General features: G+C 41.5%; 3 protein-coding genes across 3 annotated transcripts; 1 reads left to right on the top strand and 2 right to left on the bottom strand.

Moving 5' to 3' along the window:
• Positions 1 to 3,899: 3,899 nt before the first annotated feature.
• On the bottom strand, positions 3,900 to 8,229 carry mmp21 (matrix metallopeptidase 21). Its single transcript, XM_083634867.1, has 7 exons — positions 8,071 to 8,229; positions 6,987 to 7,929; positions 5,740 to 5,879; positions 5,337 to 5,478; positions 4,931 to 5,188; positions 4,671 to 4,843; positions 3,900 to 4,294 (listed from the first exon to the last, which is right to left on the bottom strand). Exons 1-7 carry the CDS (start codon positions 8,221 to 8,223, stop codon positions 3,989 to 3,991), a joined length of 2,115 nt encoding a protein of 704 aa, XP_083490993.1. The 5' UTR covers positions 8,224 to 8,229; the 3' UTR covers positions 3,900 to 3,988.
• Positions 8,230 to 8,626: 397 nt separating this feature from the next.
• uros (uroporphyrinogen III synthase) lies at positions 8,627 to 12,895 on the bottom strand. Its single transcript, XM_083634868.1, has 10 exons — positions 12,875 to 12,895; positions 12,266 to 12,349; positions 12,095 to 12,178; positions 11,904 to 12,000; positions 11,651 to 11,725; positions 10,874 to 10,948; positions 10,688 to 10,771; positions 10,472 to 10,557; positions 10,161 to 10,259; positions 8,627 to 9,428 (listed from the first exon to the last, which is right to left on the bottom strand). Exons 2-10 carry the CDS (start codon positions 12,326 to 12,328, stop codon positions 9,306 to 9,308), a joined length of 786 nt encoding a protein of 261 aa, XP_083490994.1. The 5' UTR covers positions 12,329 to 12,349; positions 12,875 to 12,895; the 3' UTR covers positions 8,627 to 9,305.
• A 618-nt stretch (positions 12,896 to 13,513) lies between these two features.
• bccip (BRCA2 and CDKN1A interacting protein) lies at positions 13,514 to 17,244 on the top strand. The gene is made up of 7 exons (XM_083636187.1): positions 13,514 to 13,678; positions 13,887 to 13,961; positions 14,087 to 14,167; positions 14,291 to 14,380; positions 14,543 to 14,730; positions 15,530 to 15,698; positions 16,444 to 17,244. The coding sequence occupies exons 1-7, from the start codon at positions 13,547 to 13,549 to the stop codon at positions 16,612 to 16,614; spliced, it is 906 nt and encodes a 301-aa protein (XP_083492313.1). The 5' UTR covers positions 13,514 to 13,546; the 3' UTR covers positions 16,615 to 17,244.
• The last annotated feature ends 1,100 nt before the right edge of the window (positions 17,245 to 18,344 follow it).

Raw genomic sequence — 18,344 nt, 5'->3', positions numbered from 1 at the left:
AAAAACAAATAAATCACAGCCCTTCGTTGCATTGCATCATCTCACACAGTATGTGGTCTGATTTGAGTTGATCAATAGTTTCTGCTGAGAAGTCACCCACATTGCAACGTAGCACAGTAACAAACATATGGTATATTAGATACACAAGCAGCTTCATAACCAATGTGATTTCTTGGAATGATTAGGAAAAATATGCCATTTCATGTTCTGCTAAGCCCAAATTTCAGGGTGCCAAATTTACGAGTGGGCTTTCATTTTGACCCCTGAAGCCAGACCTTATTCCCATTCCTAGTTATTCACCCAAATCTCAGATATATGAACATCAGACATTATAATAAAAAAAAGATCAAGATAAAAAATATCTGTATCTCTGGCAATGCCTTGACATAAAGATAGGTTAATTCAGTATATGTGTGAGCAGAATCATCACATTTCCCCCTGACATCCTGTTCTGCAGCTCCACTTACCATGACATTTTGTTGCTTTGCTTGTAACTGATTTCTACTCCAATTTATTAATATAGCCTATGGAGTGCCTGGAGCACAACGCCAGTTATCTGGAGCCCACCAGGAGCTTAATCTACTCAGATGAGCTGAATTAATAGGAGAGTGCTCAAGTAACATATTGATTATTGAATCAATGTCTGTTTCTTTTGCACCATGCTCAAATGATTAGGCTCAAATGGAGCAGCATTATGAAAGAAGACCTGTCTTGGCTTCGATCTAAATTTCAATGGCGCTCTTTCCTGATTGATAGTGTGTACATTTTTAAGTCAACCTTTAACAGGAACAAGGAATTCAAAGAAACATATCACTGATGTTTTCCACCATCACTCCAGACTTTTGTTCCCCCTCTTTCATTCCAATTGCAATTTCCCAAATAGCTTGGATTGTAAGGGATGAATGGAGCTTTTTCACAGCCGCCATTTTTTGTCTAAAAGGCAGGGTGCAACCAACTCATTAATTAGGGCCCCAGCACTAGAACACCTTCTGCGTTCCAATCAGCTAGTAGTTCCCCTGCGAAGTGGACTGCACAGGGTATTCAGCCATGTTAAGTAATATGGCTCAATACCCTGTGCAGTCCACTTCGCAGGGAACTACTAGCCGATCGGAACGCAGCCATACTGGAGGTTGGAAACCCTAATTAATGTTTTGGTGCACCTGCGCCTACTGCCTGCATTTTAGACACAAAATGGCTGCTATGAAAAAGGCCTATTGGAACAAGTCATACACTGAGGCGCATTTTGTCAGGGGCCCCATGGTTTCCAAACCACATGGCATGTTTTTGCTGGACCCAGGAGGGCCTAGAAGAGCCTCAAGGGTGCCAAGCTGTGAGTAGAGCACCATCTGCAGGTGAAAATGTGTAATAGCATGTAAACTGTCACGGGGGTTAGATCAGTCATCTTCTGAGTCTAACAAATAACATTCAAAAGAGAGCACTAAAATTGTAAAATCATCTTAAATCCAGTCCCCCAGATAGCCTCCACTTTAAAGCCCTCCAAACCCAAGAGCTAAACCCAGAAAAGAGTTGACTGTGTCAGGTGCTGAGACTAACTGCGCCCCCTCAGCCACATCTCCACCAGGCTCACACCAACACTGCTTCCCAAACACCAATTAGGGTAAACCAAATTATTAAACAATGCAAATAAACCTATTTGGAACATTGGAAAGAAGAGACCAAAAGTCAAAGCAAATTAGAGTGTTATCTGACCCTAAACAGAGACTTACAGGGTAAGTACAGGGTATAAAATCTGTAGTTACTTACAGGGTAACAAAATCTGTACTTACAGGGTAAGTACAGGGTACCACATGTGTACATACAAGGTAAGTGCAGCGTACAAGATGTGACTTTACCACACTCCTGTAGTTACACTGTAGTTACTATGTAGTTACTATGTAACTATGAGGGAATTGCCCCTGTAGTTATCATGTAGTTACTATGTAACTAGGGGGTGGGGGGATTAACACGGCTTTAGAATACAAGATACAAGAAGATGTTAAGATGTTGTTGTTTGTATTCTAAAGCATTACTAAAGAAAACATCAACATGGCCTCTTCAGAGGGAAGCTCTCTGGATCCTGGCTGCCCAGATAGTCAAGCCAAGAACGATGAGGCCATGGGACCCACATCCTCACTTCCATCCTCATCATGGGTTCCCAAGTGGAGCTGGCAATCCTTCTCAGTAACATATTGCACCCCAACCCTCGCAAGAAAGAGAGATAAGTGAAAATCAATCATCAGCTGGCTGTACTTATGTTCCTTACCAAGAAATGGGAACGAATCCCAGAGTGTTCATTTAATACCGTATGTACAATAGCCCAAATGATATACTGTGCACACCATCAGAAACGCTTGTGCTGCTTGTCAAAACACCCCAATTGTCATTTGATGAATAAGGATAATTTCTGTTGTTTCTCCATGCTCTCTGGTGGGGAGATGAATCATCTTTCAACACCCCCAGTGCTACTATAACATAAATGATACGACCGTATCGTTTAGCTGTATGCCTTGGAGCTCTCAGACTTGCTTGTTCTTCACTGGTGATGATAGACCTGAGATACTAGATAGTTTACCTTTTTCCTGTTTGTTTTATAGCTTTATACTGGCTTCGACGGCCCAAAGGGGTTGGCCTAGGCCCTTTCTGTTCAATGTGGCCCGAGCTCCAGTCCTTTTGGTTTGTATTGTTTGTTACTTTGAATATTTTGATTATATTTAATAAACATTCTTATATTTTTGCAAACCTTGTCTGGCATCCTTTAATAATTATGTTTTGGTCTTCTGTTGAGCCTTTTATTCTTGTGTTTTGAAGACCGTACCAGACACCCATTTGATCAGATTTTGTCCCAGGCCCTCCCATCTGATAAGATTTTAGCTTTTGTGACCCTTATGGAACCTCTGGGGGTCCCCGGACACCACTTTGAGAACCTCAGCTGTAGGATATGTAGTAATATTTCTGTTGCTTGTATTCTTAATAGCAACATAATGCTACAGTCCACTTAGGCCACTTAACATCAATTCTTGTCTTATGCTGTAAAAGTACTGTATATCAAAAAAGCTTTCCGAGTCATCAACAGGCAAGTTTACTCAGAAATCACTCTCACTACTCACTATTCTGGATATTTTTCCAGTTTTTGTTATATGCATTATTGTCTTATCTAATTCTGCAAATAGGTTTAGATTCCTGGGGAAAAAATGTCAGTTTGATTTTTCTATAGTAGGTTATATTATATACGTGTCTATCCTATCTAACCTATGTTGATGTGTTTCCTTAGAGACATGAGAAGTCACTTAACATTTCACAACATGTAAACCTGCAAGCTTTACAACAGTGCTTATATTTCTCTTTTGCATACACGTTCCCATTTGTTTCAAAAGCTACATGTATTTATGGAAGGATCCTAACATTGTTTGTCATTTGCAAGCATAGCAATTCCTCCATAGCACACAGTCTCAAACAAGCACATCAACATCCACACATCCACACACGCAGCTAAAAAAAGAAGACCAAAACAAGAAATCATTGCTAAAAATGGCTTAGTATTAGCTGGCACTTCTGTGAGTAAAGCTAGGCTTGTGGCCTGCTGCTGCTGCTGGGCTGGAGCAGCTCTCTGCTGTAGAACGGCTAAGTAAATATTCCATGAATAAATTGAAGTTGATTCCTACTCATGCTCAAAATCACCTAATCACTCAGAGAGCCTCGACTTTAAGCTCCATACTAATAAGAGATCCTTTAGGATTGCTTCCATGCCAATATACACTTGGCAACTCTAAATGAGAGACAGAAAGGCAGGGGAGCTGTCAGACATATTAATAACGCCTCATTGAAAATAAGCCAGCAAAATCATTTTGAGTTGTTTTTCCTCTTTTAGATCTTTATCATAAACACTAACTGAACTGAAGCCAGGCATAGTACAGTCAACAAAACAAAACAGCAGATTCACCATGTTGGATATGTTCTGTGTTAACAAGTATGCCGTCAGCATTGATCCTCATCGGGTTACTTTCAGAGCAGTGGGATGCACATTGCAGATGTCGAACCAGTGCTGGTCCACCTCCTTGTGTGGCAGCAGGCCATTGCGCGGCAAGAAGGGCCGGCGCCAACGATCGCGGCTGCCCACCACCTGCCAGAAGCGGGTGCCCTTGAGTAGAAAGATGGCATTGTGGGTGTAGGAGAAGTAGGCAGCGTCGATGTTGCCATCTGGATGGTCTCCACTCGCCACCGGAGGGAAAACCTCCCTGATGTTTTTGGGGAAGCCTCTTGCCAAGCGGTTGGCTCCCACATCAAATACGTACACCTGTTCAAACAGATAGCTGGTTAAAAAAGTCACGTTTACAGAAAAACTATCTAACAAATCACCAACAAAGTCAAGTGTGAGTTAATCTCTGGTACATTTAACATTAGAAAGGCCAAGTCAACATCAAGTGACCGCTGCATTCAAAATGTTCCACCAGGACTTTTCTAAGGTCCACTGTACAAACCAATATTGTTAGATTAACGCGAGGAAATAGTATAATTAAATTTAACCCATTAAATTGGTGGCTTTGTTGCCTTCTCTGTTGGACCTCAGAAATCCATTGGCCTTTCTTGTGTTAACAATCTAAAACACAAGAGTCGTTTGCTATGCATCTAACCGTGTTATCCTGTGTCAAAGAGAAGAGAAGGATTCTTACACGAGTGTTTTTGAAGAAGTAGATGTGTGCATCCTTCCTGTCATAAAGAGCTGTGTCAATGGGACTGGGCACTCCTGGGAACCCCTCAGAGATGAGCTTAGGGTACTGGTGTCCCTCTGGGTCCTGTCTGAATGCCTGGTCATTCTCATTATCATACCTCCAGAACTGAGTGCCTGTCCACAAATAGAGCCATTTTATGAAAATCAGTCCCCTTTTGAAATAGATATGTGTATATATGTGCATATATTATTGATGTTTACCCTTGAAAAAGTAGACAGCGTCTCTTTTCCTGGACCACACATGCACATATGCATCCACCCCATTCATAGGAATTCCACGCCAGCCAATCTGCACGGCTACCGGATCTCCAAAACGCGTTCGGTTGTTCCTGTTCTCATATAGCCAGTACCAGCCGTCCCTCAGGAAGTAGGTGTTAAAGCGGATCACCACCTCCCCATAGGGCGTCCTCTCCTTCCTGATCCAGTCGAACACAGTGTTGAACCGACCCTTACAGCCCCCTGGTGTCCAACACAAGCACAGTCAAGATCCAGAGGGAAGAAATAAATAAATAAAAATTTGATCAAAAAAAAAAAAAAGATCCAGAGGGAAGAACATTTTGACATTTTGCTGTGTGTCGGTGTGTGTGTCTCTGCCAGTGTATAGTACCATAGAGGTGCTGTATGGCTTTCCTATCCATCCAGTCCATCTCAAAGCCAGCCTCCTGGGGCAGATAGCTGGGCTGCATGATGGAGCCAGTTCTGTAGCTGTGGGGGAGACCCAACACATGGCCGATCTCATGAACTGCCACCTAGCAGATTACAGATTAAAGTGTTGTTACAATCAAGCTGTAACTGAACCTATGAGGAATTTTGCAATAGACCCTTTTCACGGGGGCCATTTTGTGTCGAAAAGGCAGAATAAACACAGGTGCAAGTAAAACACTAATGAGGGTTTCCAAATTCCAATCATTAGTGTTTTGCTTGCACCTGTGTTCACCCTGCCTTTTCGACACAAAATGGCCCCCGTGAGAAGGGTCTATTCATGCCACCATCGGAGGATCCCTGCTTACTTTGAGGAGGCTAATCCCACTACCGGCATTGGGTCCCGTGAAATGTTCATCATCATCAAAGTGAATGTCTCCCAGGAACCATGCATGGGCAAATTCACGGCCAGTGCCATCAAACCTCTGGTTGCATCCCAGGTGTCTCCCTGTGTGGTGGGCAGAAATAGCAAAGTAGAATTGAGGTAAAGCGCACAACTCCTTGTAAGAAAAACAGACCGGGTGCCTGGAATGGATAACAATGAAAAAGGAGAGCCGGCACTCACGGTAGGCTAATTGAAAAACAGCCTTTTATTGGGCAGTGAAAAAATTGGACGTTTCGGCCAAGGGTGCACTACAGGTGCCTTGCATTCTCCCATTACTGCCCTGCATAATGATTGGTGCCCTCCTTGATGTATGTGTGTATATATATTTCTGAAAGTGTCTCTTTTCTCATTGTTGACAAAGGCTTGAAGCCGAAACGTCCAATTTTTTCACTGCCCAATAAAAGGCTGTTTTTCAATTAGCCTACCGTGAGTGCCGGCTCTCCTTTTTCAGAAATAGCAAAGATCTTCTATGTTCATTTGAATAAAACTACATCTGCATGCAGCATCGTATGTCAGTGGACACAAGGTCCCAGCATAAGTAGTGAGGAAATGAAATCATTCAGTTATTCTTCAATAAAGACAGACAAAGCTTTCCTGTTGAAAATGAGCACAGTTGTAATAGGAAGGAACCCTGATGAAAGCTATTACAACAAAAATATGTTGGTTAAGGTTTTTAACATTAAAGCTTGGTCTCTTGTTCTCCAAGACTGGCTGGATGATTTAATTTCTCTGTGATTGATGTACATTGGTGTAGCTGCAAGGCTGCAAAAGATTTTGCCCCCCGCTCAAGTTTGAGTTGTAAAATGTGGATTGAACAGTGAGCGAGTGAATGGCCACATAAAACACTGTACTTTACAAGAATTTGTAGTCCATAAAAATGTAAATTCTTAATTTTCTTCAATGAGAAAATGTGCCACCAGGATGAGATTTTACTATTTAATTTGTTTCATTATAATAAATCAAGTTGAAACAAGTGAAAATCGAGTAATTCTTATTTTCTTATTTTATTTAAGAAAATCCTTGAAACATTGAAACAAGTGAAATAATCCCAATGCATTAGCAGATTTTTTTTTTTGACTCAGACAAAAATATTTTAAGACTTAATGGAATATTATATCTCTTCTTAAAAATTGTTTTATGTTTGTTTCAAAGATGCTGTTACAGACGTACCTGTCCCAAAACCAAGCCTGATGTCAATATTCTCCAGTGGAGAATGAGTGTCCTCCACAAACTCCAGCGGAGACACCTCACTCCACATCCTGAAGGCCAGCCTGAAGATGTAGCTCTGCTCTTCGATGGACAGCTGGCTGCTGTAGCCTTCTCCTATCAGCCTCCACTTCAGCACCGTCTTAGAGAAGGCCATGTAACCCCATTCGCTCAGATCTCTCCTCTGCCTGCTTTTCGACACAAGCGTGGCGAGATGACGTTTGCTACGCCGCAGCACACCGCCCTGCTGCTTGTTCACAGTGCCATTTGCCACTTGACTGCCCGTGTTGTTGATATGTGAGCTGTTTAGAGAGGCGCCATCCAAACTGTGATCAAATATGGAAAAGTCTTCTGTGTAATTCATACCGGTACCATTGGAAATGCCTGCGCTGTCTGTGTCATTAAAATGGAATATATTGTCATCCTCAGAGGAGTTAGCAGCAGAACCAAAAGAAGTGTCACTAATTACATTACTCTCTGTGCTGTTACTGACAGTCTCATTAAAGGTGACACTGGGAATGGTTTCAGCATCTGAGGTACTACTGTCTGATATGGGGTTCTCAAGTGCTACAGGGGTGTTGGGTTCTGTCTCCTTGTCAGGGACTCCACATCTAGGCTTGTTCATAGCCACCTTGGTGGCATCATCAAACACGCCGGTGACAGGCAGGCCCGACACTTTCTGAAACTCTCTGAGTGCCGAAACAAAGACCTGGCTCTGAGATGAAGTGCTGCCCTCATCTTCATCACCGTCTTCAGCGTCCCTTGAATGAGACACGGAGGCCCCCTCCTGAATGCTGACTTGGAGGTCGTCTCCTATGAAGTCATCATTAAAGAAAGTGTCTGAAGCCTCAAACTGGATCTCCTCCCAGTTCACCGAATTAGTGAAGCCATATCTAGAGAGAAATAACTAAACAAGACATGGCTTGAATTAGATTTTGTGTAAACAAATCTACAATCAAACTAATACAGGTATAGGCATACATAATGAAGACAGCAAGCAATCGACAAAAAAGGTATAAACTTTTCTTTCTTTCTTTTTTTGTTTTACCTCTGCTGTGTATTTGTCTGTTATAAGCTCAGCTTGGTGAGAGGAAGGCATCTGCACATCAGAATGATCCCGAGTGTGGAAAAGTTTCTCTGCATCAGCTGGGCTAACGCTCGTCCAAAATAGGAAAGTTATCAGCTGGATAAAAGTCAGCATCGTGGTGTTGGTTTACTCCTGAGACTATGTACAGGTGAGATGATGCTAGTAGGAAGCCAGGCTGCTTTATAGGCAAATCCTGAGTGTCGCCACGCCCCTCTTAAGGTGCGACTCTCTGGAGGTATAGCCCACTTTCCTCACTCTGGTGTCAAATGTAAACCTCTGTCTTGACTGTCTACAATTGCTGAAATTGGCTGAATTGTATGGATGTGTTATAAACGCTCTACTGCCTATGAATGGGTGCTTGTTGACTTATGGAGAGCAGAGGGCATTGACTTTCATCTTGACAATAACAGAAGTTTAGGACAGTCATGACCCTTGCCACCTGCTTTAAACGGGCCACATGTACCATTACATTTGTATAACATTGATTGTTTTACAATGAATAAGTACTGACCAATCCTTCCATTTCAACTCATTGGTGAAATTTATTTCCAAAAATAAAAATTTATACATCATCTTTCTCAAACAATCGCAACATAAATGGGCCAAAAAATGGCTTTATATTCACATAAAAATGTCATTCCATCTTAAATACAAGTAAAACCAAAGCAATAAGCAAGGGAAAACATACACAGAAAGGTGGTGACAAGGACCAGGAAATTAAAACTCAGACAAATGACAGTACATACAGATAGTGCAGAATATACAAAGGTTGAAAAACAAAATACGGTACACTTTTTGTTCTACTGTCCATTATATCACAAACTTAGACATAGGCTTTTTTGTAAAATTTCATTTGATGAACGTCCTGATTTGTTTTATATGTCTGATGATTGTAGACTTCAGTACCTGTTTACTGAAAAAGTGTTCCAGGTCCCTCAGTTTGTGTTAAATGCCTACCAACAGCGTAGGATGGTACTTTATGTTTGAGGTGTTAAAATGTTGTTACCGTCTGACATGTTTGGAGATATATCACATCATATTCTGTTCTTTCTTTTTTATTGCTCCTGTATGTTATGATTGTAGTGTCTTGTAAGCCCATGACACTTTGGAAAATAAAATGAACTAACTAACTCGCTCACTAACTACAAAGAGAAAAGAGACAGCGGATGTGCTGGAGCGTTGAGGTGGATGTTGGCTTACTGTAGAGCCTTGGCTATCGCTGCAGCCAGGTGTTCAGCTGTTGGCTTCTCTGCAGTAGCACTGACACACAGGCCATCTGCGGTCATGGCCTCTTCTGTGGTGGGGCCTATAGCTGCAAACTGGAGACACAAAAAGAATCCGCTTTATTGGCCAAGTATGTGGACATAGAAGGAATTTGACTCCGGTATACGTTGCTCTCAATGTACTTACAAGGGAGAAAGAAAGGGTAGGCAAACAAGCTAAAACAACAAACAAGGACAGTGATCAAAGGTACATAAAGCAAGTTAACTGCTATTTACATTATACACAATAAGTGTGATGTAGGGTGACCATTAGAAATATGTGTATAGGAGAAATAATAATAATTGTATACCTATGTAAGTATATGTAAGCCACACTGGATTGTAAACAGGCTATAAGTGATATTGCACAGTTGTTTATCGATCTAGCAAAGCTTTGAGACAGTGATTGCACAGTTATTGAGACACAGTTTTGGGACAGTTATTACATGGTTATTGCACAGTTAATACATTTGTGTGTGTGCACGCGCGTGTGTGTGTGTGTGTGTGTGTGTGAGAGAGAGAGAGTGAGTGAGTGTGTGTCGGGGGGGTATTATGTGCATGAGGTAGGTGCAACAGGTAAAGTGATGAAGTGATTCAAGTGGACAGTGAAGTGTTCGAATGAAGTGAACAAGTGCCTGGATTAAGTGTTGATCAGAGTGAGGGCCTGTGTGAAGAAACTGTTCTTATGTCTGGTAGTTTTGGTGTGGGATAGCCTGTACAAGTGACTCTTAGAGGCACTGAGAAGATGATAAAGAGTTTTCCGTTTGTGTGGCTCTGAGGAAGTTTTACCTTTATCTGAGTCAGCTGTTCAGCTGACAGCCTCCGCACCACTTCTAGGCAAAACTTGACTCCCGATGGACTGAAGAAGGTTATGCTGGCTGGAATGCCCTATGGATGTACACAGATATATATATATATATACATACACACACACACACACACACACACACACACACACACACACACACACACACACACACACACACATACTGTATACATTATACATTTTCTTAAGATGGTATATATATATATATATACCATTTATATATATATATAAAGAAAATGAATACTCTACAAAGTAGTAGAAAGGTGGCATTTACCTGCTCTGTGAAATAGTTCTTTAGATTTTTCTCCAGATCCGGATGTTCAGCCGTTTGATAGACAGTCAGCGTCTCTAGAGGCACTCCTGGAAACAAAGAAATGGATCCGCGCAATGATAAAGGTAGCACAATTACATTTTTTTTTAATTAACATTACCCCAGTGGGAATTTTGTCAGCTTTGAATTTTAATCGGCACAACAGAGGGAAATGCTTACCATTTTCCCTCAAAGCCGTGGGCAAGACGTCTCTTTTGATCGAGCCACAGGGGAAGAAAAGCGGTAAAGTATTTGTGTCCTCTCCTGTAACGAGAATGAAGTGATAAGGTGGTATTAGTGATAAAGGTCAGTAAGAGACATCGTATTCATCAAGACGCTGTTTGAGAACGTCAAGTCAGGTCGTACGTTCAATGATAAGACGTGAGAGAACCTCTGCTGTCCCGGTGTCCTCGCCCAGAGGATTTAGACCCAGATGTTGCACTGTACAGAATAAAGCACAATGCATATAACAAGGATTAGTATATAGAGCTCAACAGCCACGTGACTTTTCGTGGCGTCATTTGCCCCAGAAGTAAGACATTTCGATAAATCCTTATGATAAAACATTCGGTTTAAGCAAGAACAAAAAATAACAACGGGGAGGGGGGAATTCAAAATGTTCCCGTTGTTATGGAGAAAATAAATGCGGAGCTGACTTCCCGGGGGGCAAATGACGTCACAAAGTCACGTGACTGTTGAGCTCTATAAACAAGGCATGCATGTTCACATCATGTCATGATAGAGCACTCCTTTTTCTAACATGATGTAGAACAATTATACTCACAACTAATTTTGCGCAAGTAATAAATCAATAAGAAACTACACAAAGGATTGGCAGACTGTGCTGGAAGACAGAGGGTGCTGCACCTGCTCACTCTCTAAAGACCTCTCATATGCTGACTGTGGATCACAGCAAACTGTCACTTGTGTACAACCTGTTTCCAGGTGACTGAGCACAGTGACATCACTTCACACATCTCTGTGACCTCCAGGTGCTGCTGGCCACACTCTCTGCTGCAATTAGCATGAACACAGCAAAGGCTTGTGAGCAGCACGATGCACCGAAAGCTATTTTAGAAAGACATTAAGAGAGACTGTGTAAGAGACATTATGTAAATCTTTTCAAATGTGACAGTAACTCACCTAGTTCTGCAGTTGCCTTCCCAACCACATAGATGGGCTTGGTGTTCCATTTGTCTTTTACAGAGCTGTTCCACTCTGAATGAAAAAAAAAAAAAAAAAAAGTACATTTAGCCAAAATAGAGTTTGTGAGGGCAAAGCACTCCATTGTTTCAGCTATCAGTCAGTAGTCAAGAAATGCAGCACACAGACTTGATAGATATGAATGTGCTAAGGCTATATTTTCTCCCAATGTGGTTCATTTGCATCTTCTCACCTTCCCTTCTTTCCTCTGCTTCTAAACACATCTTCACAGCCTCCACTGCTCTCGGACTGGTAAAAATGAGGCCTCCATGTTTGTCTGGCTGGAAAAGCTGAAATGAGAGGATATCTGAGACAACTAAAACAACATACACCTGACCTGACCAATTATCTATGATATTTATGCCTATTTGAAACCGCATTTACCTTATCTGACAAGGTGTTCAATGATACAAACTTAAAAGACAGCACAGGAATTAGGCTTGCTTTATGTCCATGTGACGCCAACTCCTGTGGAGTCAATATGACAAACTCAAACTCACATAATTTGAACTGAGTATTATTAGATCCAGTCAGATAAGGGGAAAGAGCCTCTACCTTGATGTAAAGATCAGGTCCAGATTCTCCATCTCTTGGCTCTTTCAGAAGCAGCACATGCATCTTGATAGCGGTCTCAACACGCTGGGGGAATAAATGAGAGTTGAACAGAACAGAACCAGACTGGGCAGGGCAGGGCAGAATACAATATGAATGCCACTGTCACTGGGTGTGATCATCAAGCTAAGATACACCCTACAACTGTCATATGCAGCCTACTGATAACAATGCTGGTGACGTGGTGAGTCATGATTAACACTTATTGGGTTTAATCCCAATCCCCACTGCAATAGCAAGGTGATCAAATAGAGCATAAATAAATAGAGCATAAATAGTCAATTTTAGTGATTGAAAACGTAATGTATGAATGTAAGGTTTGATTAATAGCTTCTTGCTACGTGTTATTGTTTACAATAAATAGAAAGAGAAGTGACAGCTAGATATAGGCAAGGGAGCTGCAGCATTTGCTGCCTCCTCTAAAAAAAACTGCTCACAAAACTCCAAAGTGCTAGCGTTTATCGATTTATTGATCCTGATCGCCCACATGCAATACTAAAATCGACCAAATATGACCGATAAAGACAAAAATATTGGACGTAAATACTGTACCTTGAGCTGTTCCTTCCTACATAGCTGAGTGCATGGCGAATGCAGCTATCCGCTCATGAAGGGGATATATATTAATAACACTTTACTAGCCGGACATAAAGTCAAATGTATGAACTGTATTCACAAATAATGACAAAATTATCACACGTATAATGATTCTACCTCGCCCAAATAGGTATTTTACGTCAATGTTGTCATTTTTGTACAGTCTAAATTACTGCACCCCCTTTTATCGAAATGGTTTGTTCCGTTTTGTGCCAGGAAACAAGCCCGACATTGTGGCTTCGAAACCCCGGAAACCCATGCTCGCGTCATCGGTACGCATTACTACATGCAGGATGTTCCGGTTCTGAGTTCTGGTCCGCAGTGTTTTCGTTCCCCAATAGCAATGCAGCAGTAGCCGTAGGCAGCCTAACCTCGCCAGTCGCTACGAGTTAGAGAAAAAAATAAGAAGCATGGGCATACCAAACGAAGTATTCAAATAAGTACTTGAAGAAACTTGCCGGATCCATAAAATCACATATTTGAAGCACTTTGGTTCCTACGTCCGGCCGATAGCCGGAAGTCAAAAGAGCGAGGTTTTTCCATCCAGACGATATGCTATATGTGTTTCTCGCGTGAGCTGTCTTTGCCCCGCCCCTCTGGTTGACACGCGTGCTTGGTGTTTTCAGCATGGCTTCTGCAGCTAAGAAACGAGCCCTGGGTTCGCATGAAAACCCCGAGGAAAACAGCTCTGATGACAGCCTGGAGCACGACGACGATTCTGGGGAGGACAGCAACGAGTCCGAAGAGGAGATTAATGAAGTAGCTTTGATACCAAACATTGTTTCCTTCTATGCATGGCCTCGCTAGCTATAGCTAGCTGGTTAGCTAACCCAGCTGTCAGCTAATGTTAGAACCAGTTAAGAAGCAGGAAGTTAACGTTACATTTAGGTGACATCAGAAGCTATTTACTTTTACTATTGGGTTAACGTTGCTGCTGTTAACGTTTGTTTTATTGTATCGCCGTTAGGAGGTCATCGTGGACTTTGAAGCCCATACCATTGCACACACCGACTTCAATGGGGTCAAGAAACTTCTACAACGGGTTTGGAGCATTATTTATGTTTTGTACCCAAATGATTCCAGCCATTCTTTTGAATTTCAGTCTACTAAATATTAGCTGTCAGGAAGGCCACTCATTTACCATACTTGTGTTATGTTCGCATCCAGCTCTTCCTGAAGGCCCATGTAAACACATCAGAGATGACAGACATCATCATTCAACAGAATCATATCGGGAGCGTCATCAGGGTGAGTTACTTATAGCACTCCACTGCCGACTTTGTATTCAGTATTCAGTCTTATAATTAAACACGACTTTTCAGCTAGTGCCAGTTTTATCGCTTATCCAACTGTCCCTTCACTTTGCACCAGCAAGCAGAGGTGCCAGAGGACAGTGACGACGAGGACAACACAGATGAAGTGTTTGGTTTCATCAGTATGCTGAACCTCACAGAGAGAAAGGTAGCATCACACATAGTCTCTCCCCAGACTCAAATATTAACGTTTCTGCGGCTGAGGAGGAGAGGGTGGGGCGGAGTCATACAATGTTACAGAGGTGGAAGAAGGATGTTTTGTTGAACTTGTTTTGTAATTTTGTGTGTGTGTGTGTGACGCTGTTGGCAGGGTGTCCAGTGTGTGGAGGAGGTGAAGGATCTGATCGTGGACCAGTGTGAGAAGAGCTGTCCCCACAGCGTGACCGAACAGCTAGAGCAGGTCCTCAACGACATCAGCAAGCCTGTAGGCTTACTGCTGTGTGAGCGTTTCATCAACGTACCTCCACAGATCGCCCTGCCACTACACAAACAGCTCCAGTGAGTCCCCAGTACTGCACACCTGCCAGCTGCAGTGTTTTCCTTAAAGGAACACTACTGAAAAATAATGCTGATTTATTTTGTGCATCATCTCACACATATACCCGAAGACAGTTATAGAAAGTTGATTTGAGTTAAGTTGTGATGTCAATTGTGCATGAATGACATCCTTGGTCCACAACTTAACTCAAATAATTTTACATTTCTGGGTCAACATTTTTTTTTTGTGGTGGCTTTTTTTCTTATTCCCATTGATAACTGACCAAATGTAGATGATGCCAAGATATTTCCTTTGCAGCTACAATGGAATTGAATAGTAGAAACTAAAATATCAGCTTTGCACCAACATTGAACAGTCATACAGGGAGAAAAAAATCCATAGAGAGCCAAAGTGAACGTCACTTCCTGCATTTCTCTGTGTACCAGCATCTGAAAATATATGAATGGTGGGTTACTTGTTTACTTGTTACTTGTTAAGGAACACTGCTGCCACCCAGGGGCGATATTGCCTCTAAGGCTATAAGCCTCTCATTTGAGCCGAGTACTAGGATGTTCTGGGACATCCTGGGAGTGGCACTGTGGATGAACCCTTCTAATCAGGGTGATAAAAGTGTTCCCTGTCTGAAGTGGTTGGCTGAAATGGAGAGTTGACCTGATTGTGCTATAAAAAGTTAGAAGATGGGCATCTAGTATCTCAGAGCTTTGAATAGAACAATATGAAACATGCTCAGTCATGCTCAGAAGTAAAGTAGTCTTTCAGTGTGCAGAAAAATAAACTGAATAATGTTCTGTTTTCCAGGGAGGAAATAGCAGAAGCTCAGAGGACGAATAAGCCCAGTGGGAAATGTCACTACTACCTGATGATCAGTAAGACCTGTAAAGAGGCAACCAAGAGCATCCCAGCTAGAGGAGGGGCTCCCAAAGATGAGCTGATGTTCATCAATGCAGAGGAGGAGTTCTTCTACGAGGTATGGTTATGTGGTAAAACGTAAATCAAGCAAAGTCTATAATGCAAACAGAGTAACGGAATATACGGTGAGCTCCATAGGTATTCGGACAGTGACATACTGTATGTTTTAGTTCTATATTACTTTAGATGTGAAATGACTAGGGATCAGTGTAGGAAATTAGCCAGGGGCAAGGACAAAAAATGCCCCAAGAAATCTCAGAATGCCCCTAAAAACGCAAGAAGTGCCCCCAACATTTGGATAATTTTATTTACATAAAATTAATTTATTTCAATTTGGATCTCTAGTACACACTTGGCACCTGCAAGCTGTTTGCCAGAAGATGATGATGAACACACTCACACAACAGCGCTGTTGTTCACACTATGCTTTAGCAACTTCAGAGTTCAAGGTTTTTTCAAGCAGTTTTCAAGCAATAAAGCCTTGGGGGGGAAAAAAGATTACAACAAAAATGTATCCACCAGCTGCATATTTGAGTTAAGAACGCCTACGAGAGAGCACAACAGCCAATGTCAGCTCAGCGATCAGCAAATCGCTGTATGCTTGTAGCCTACGCAAAGAGTGATAATGTAGATAGGAAGAGAATGTATAACGCTCGGCGTGATACATTTATGGGCATAAGTGTGCCATTGTTTTGCCCACAGCTCCAGTGACATCTATATTTTTTTCCTTCAGAATTCACGCTGTTTGCTTTTTAATTGGGTTTCTCAGTGTCTCTGAACAATGCGCTGTGTCATCTTTGCAGCAAGCCACCCTGAAGTTCCACTACTCGGTCCAGGGAGAGGCAGACTCCTGTCTGAGCGGCAGGTGGTCGTTCGATGACGTGCCCATGAAGCCCTTCAGGACAGTGATGCTGATCCCAGCAGACAGAATCCCTGCCATCATGGACAAACTGAAAGAATACCTCACTGTGTGAACCCCAGAATAAATTCAGTCTGCACACACTCAGGACCAGTGGGCTAATACATTCAGAACAGACTCAAAGAAATGGTTTGGGGTTCTGCCATCACTTACAGCAATACGCTTATCTAATATCTTGTACAAGCTGTGTGTGGCAATGGTTTCCTATATCAGTGGTTTTTAATAAGATGCTGTTGCTGCAGTTCTACAAATTACTTACACTATTTTAAGAAAATCACCTGAGACCTGTTAATAATGGTATATATATATACATACATGTATATAGAGTTCATTTGCAAAAACAGGTAAACGCCATTCTTAAAATGAACAAACATGTTTGATACTCCCTGGAGTGCACATAGAAAACATTGAGGTGATTTATGTGGAAATTATCAGATGAATATGTTTTAGTTATGATTGATAATAAACATTTCCCAAAAATAAATTAATTACAGTATCAATATATAAAATTATAAAAAATCCAAACGGAGATACCTGTTTTTGCAAATTAACTCTTCATATATATAATTTTACAATTGTGGTAGTGAGCTACACAAGGTGAGAGAATGGAGGAAATGGAAAAATGTTAGAATCATGAAAACAAAACAATGTTAAAATAAATCTGCTCAGGAGGCATTAATTACAATTCTTTCACTCCATTTCTTATTTTGTAAAATGTAATGTTATATTCTTCAAAAGGTGGTTATCATTCATTCATTGCATCATATGCTATAGTTTTCTCTTGCTGTTTTCTAAGCAAAATGTAGTTGGGTAAAGGGGGTACGTGGATTCAGAAATCAGGGAAAGGGGTCAAAAAAGTTAGAGAAACACTGGTAGATCATCAGACAACACATTACATTAAATAGTTTTCTGCACAAGGAATCTTTCTATATAACGTTATAAAACAAGATAATTAAACATAACGTTTCATTTCGTGTCTCTTGTGATTAAACAGACCGCTAATACAGTAAGGAGAATCCCATCTCTGAGCAGGTTCAGGAGGGATGAAGGAGCATTTGTCTGTTAAGCCAATTACTGAATAGTAAGGCAGTAAAGAAACACACATTCTTAGTATTGAAATATTATTTCCATTTTCCAAAGATGAAGTCTGTATTGATCATGTCCAGCTGTACAGCATGAGCAAGGATGGATGACACCATCCAACCCTGCTCCTCAACTGACCCAATCGAATGAGATAAAGCAGCCAGGGAAACTAGTAGAAAACAATGTTTAGTGGTTCCATGTAAACATATCCAGTGATAATACTTATACAGAATAAACCATATCCAGTGATAACATGTATACAGAATAAACCATATCCAGTGATAACATATATACAGAATAAAACGGCCATTACTAGGAAAGTTAACATTTTGTGGTTCTACTCTACACTGGAGCAGTTCCAGCTTTTTCTTAATGTCATTTGGAGTATTTACTAGCTTTGGTAGATGTTGCCTTTCACAACTGTCTGTTCAGAACTTAGAATGAACTCCACATAAGCAGGGTGGGAATTTCATAATTTTATGGGCAAAGCAATCTGGGCTTCGGCATCGCAATTTCATTTAGGGCACAATGCCACATGCCAGGGCCAAAGGCAATTGCTCTATTGACATCGTGAAGAGGGATTTCTCTGAAATGTGTGTTAAAAACGAGCCAATGACACATCCTTTGTATAGGGCAGGCTACATTAAACAGACCACTGACGCTTTTAAAGCAACTGACAGTAGCAGGCTGGTAGCAGGGGAC

Source organism: Poromitra crassiceps, assembly GCF_964638095.1.
Source record: "Poromitra crassiceps genome assembly, chromosome: 4".
Lineage (NCBI taxonomy): Eukaryota > Metazoa > Chordata > Actinopteri > Beryciformes > Melamphaidae > Poromitra > Poromitra crassiceps.
This window is presented reverse-complemented; position numbering and strand designations above follow the sequence as displayed.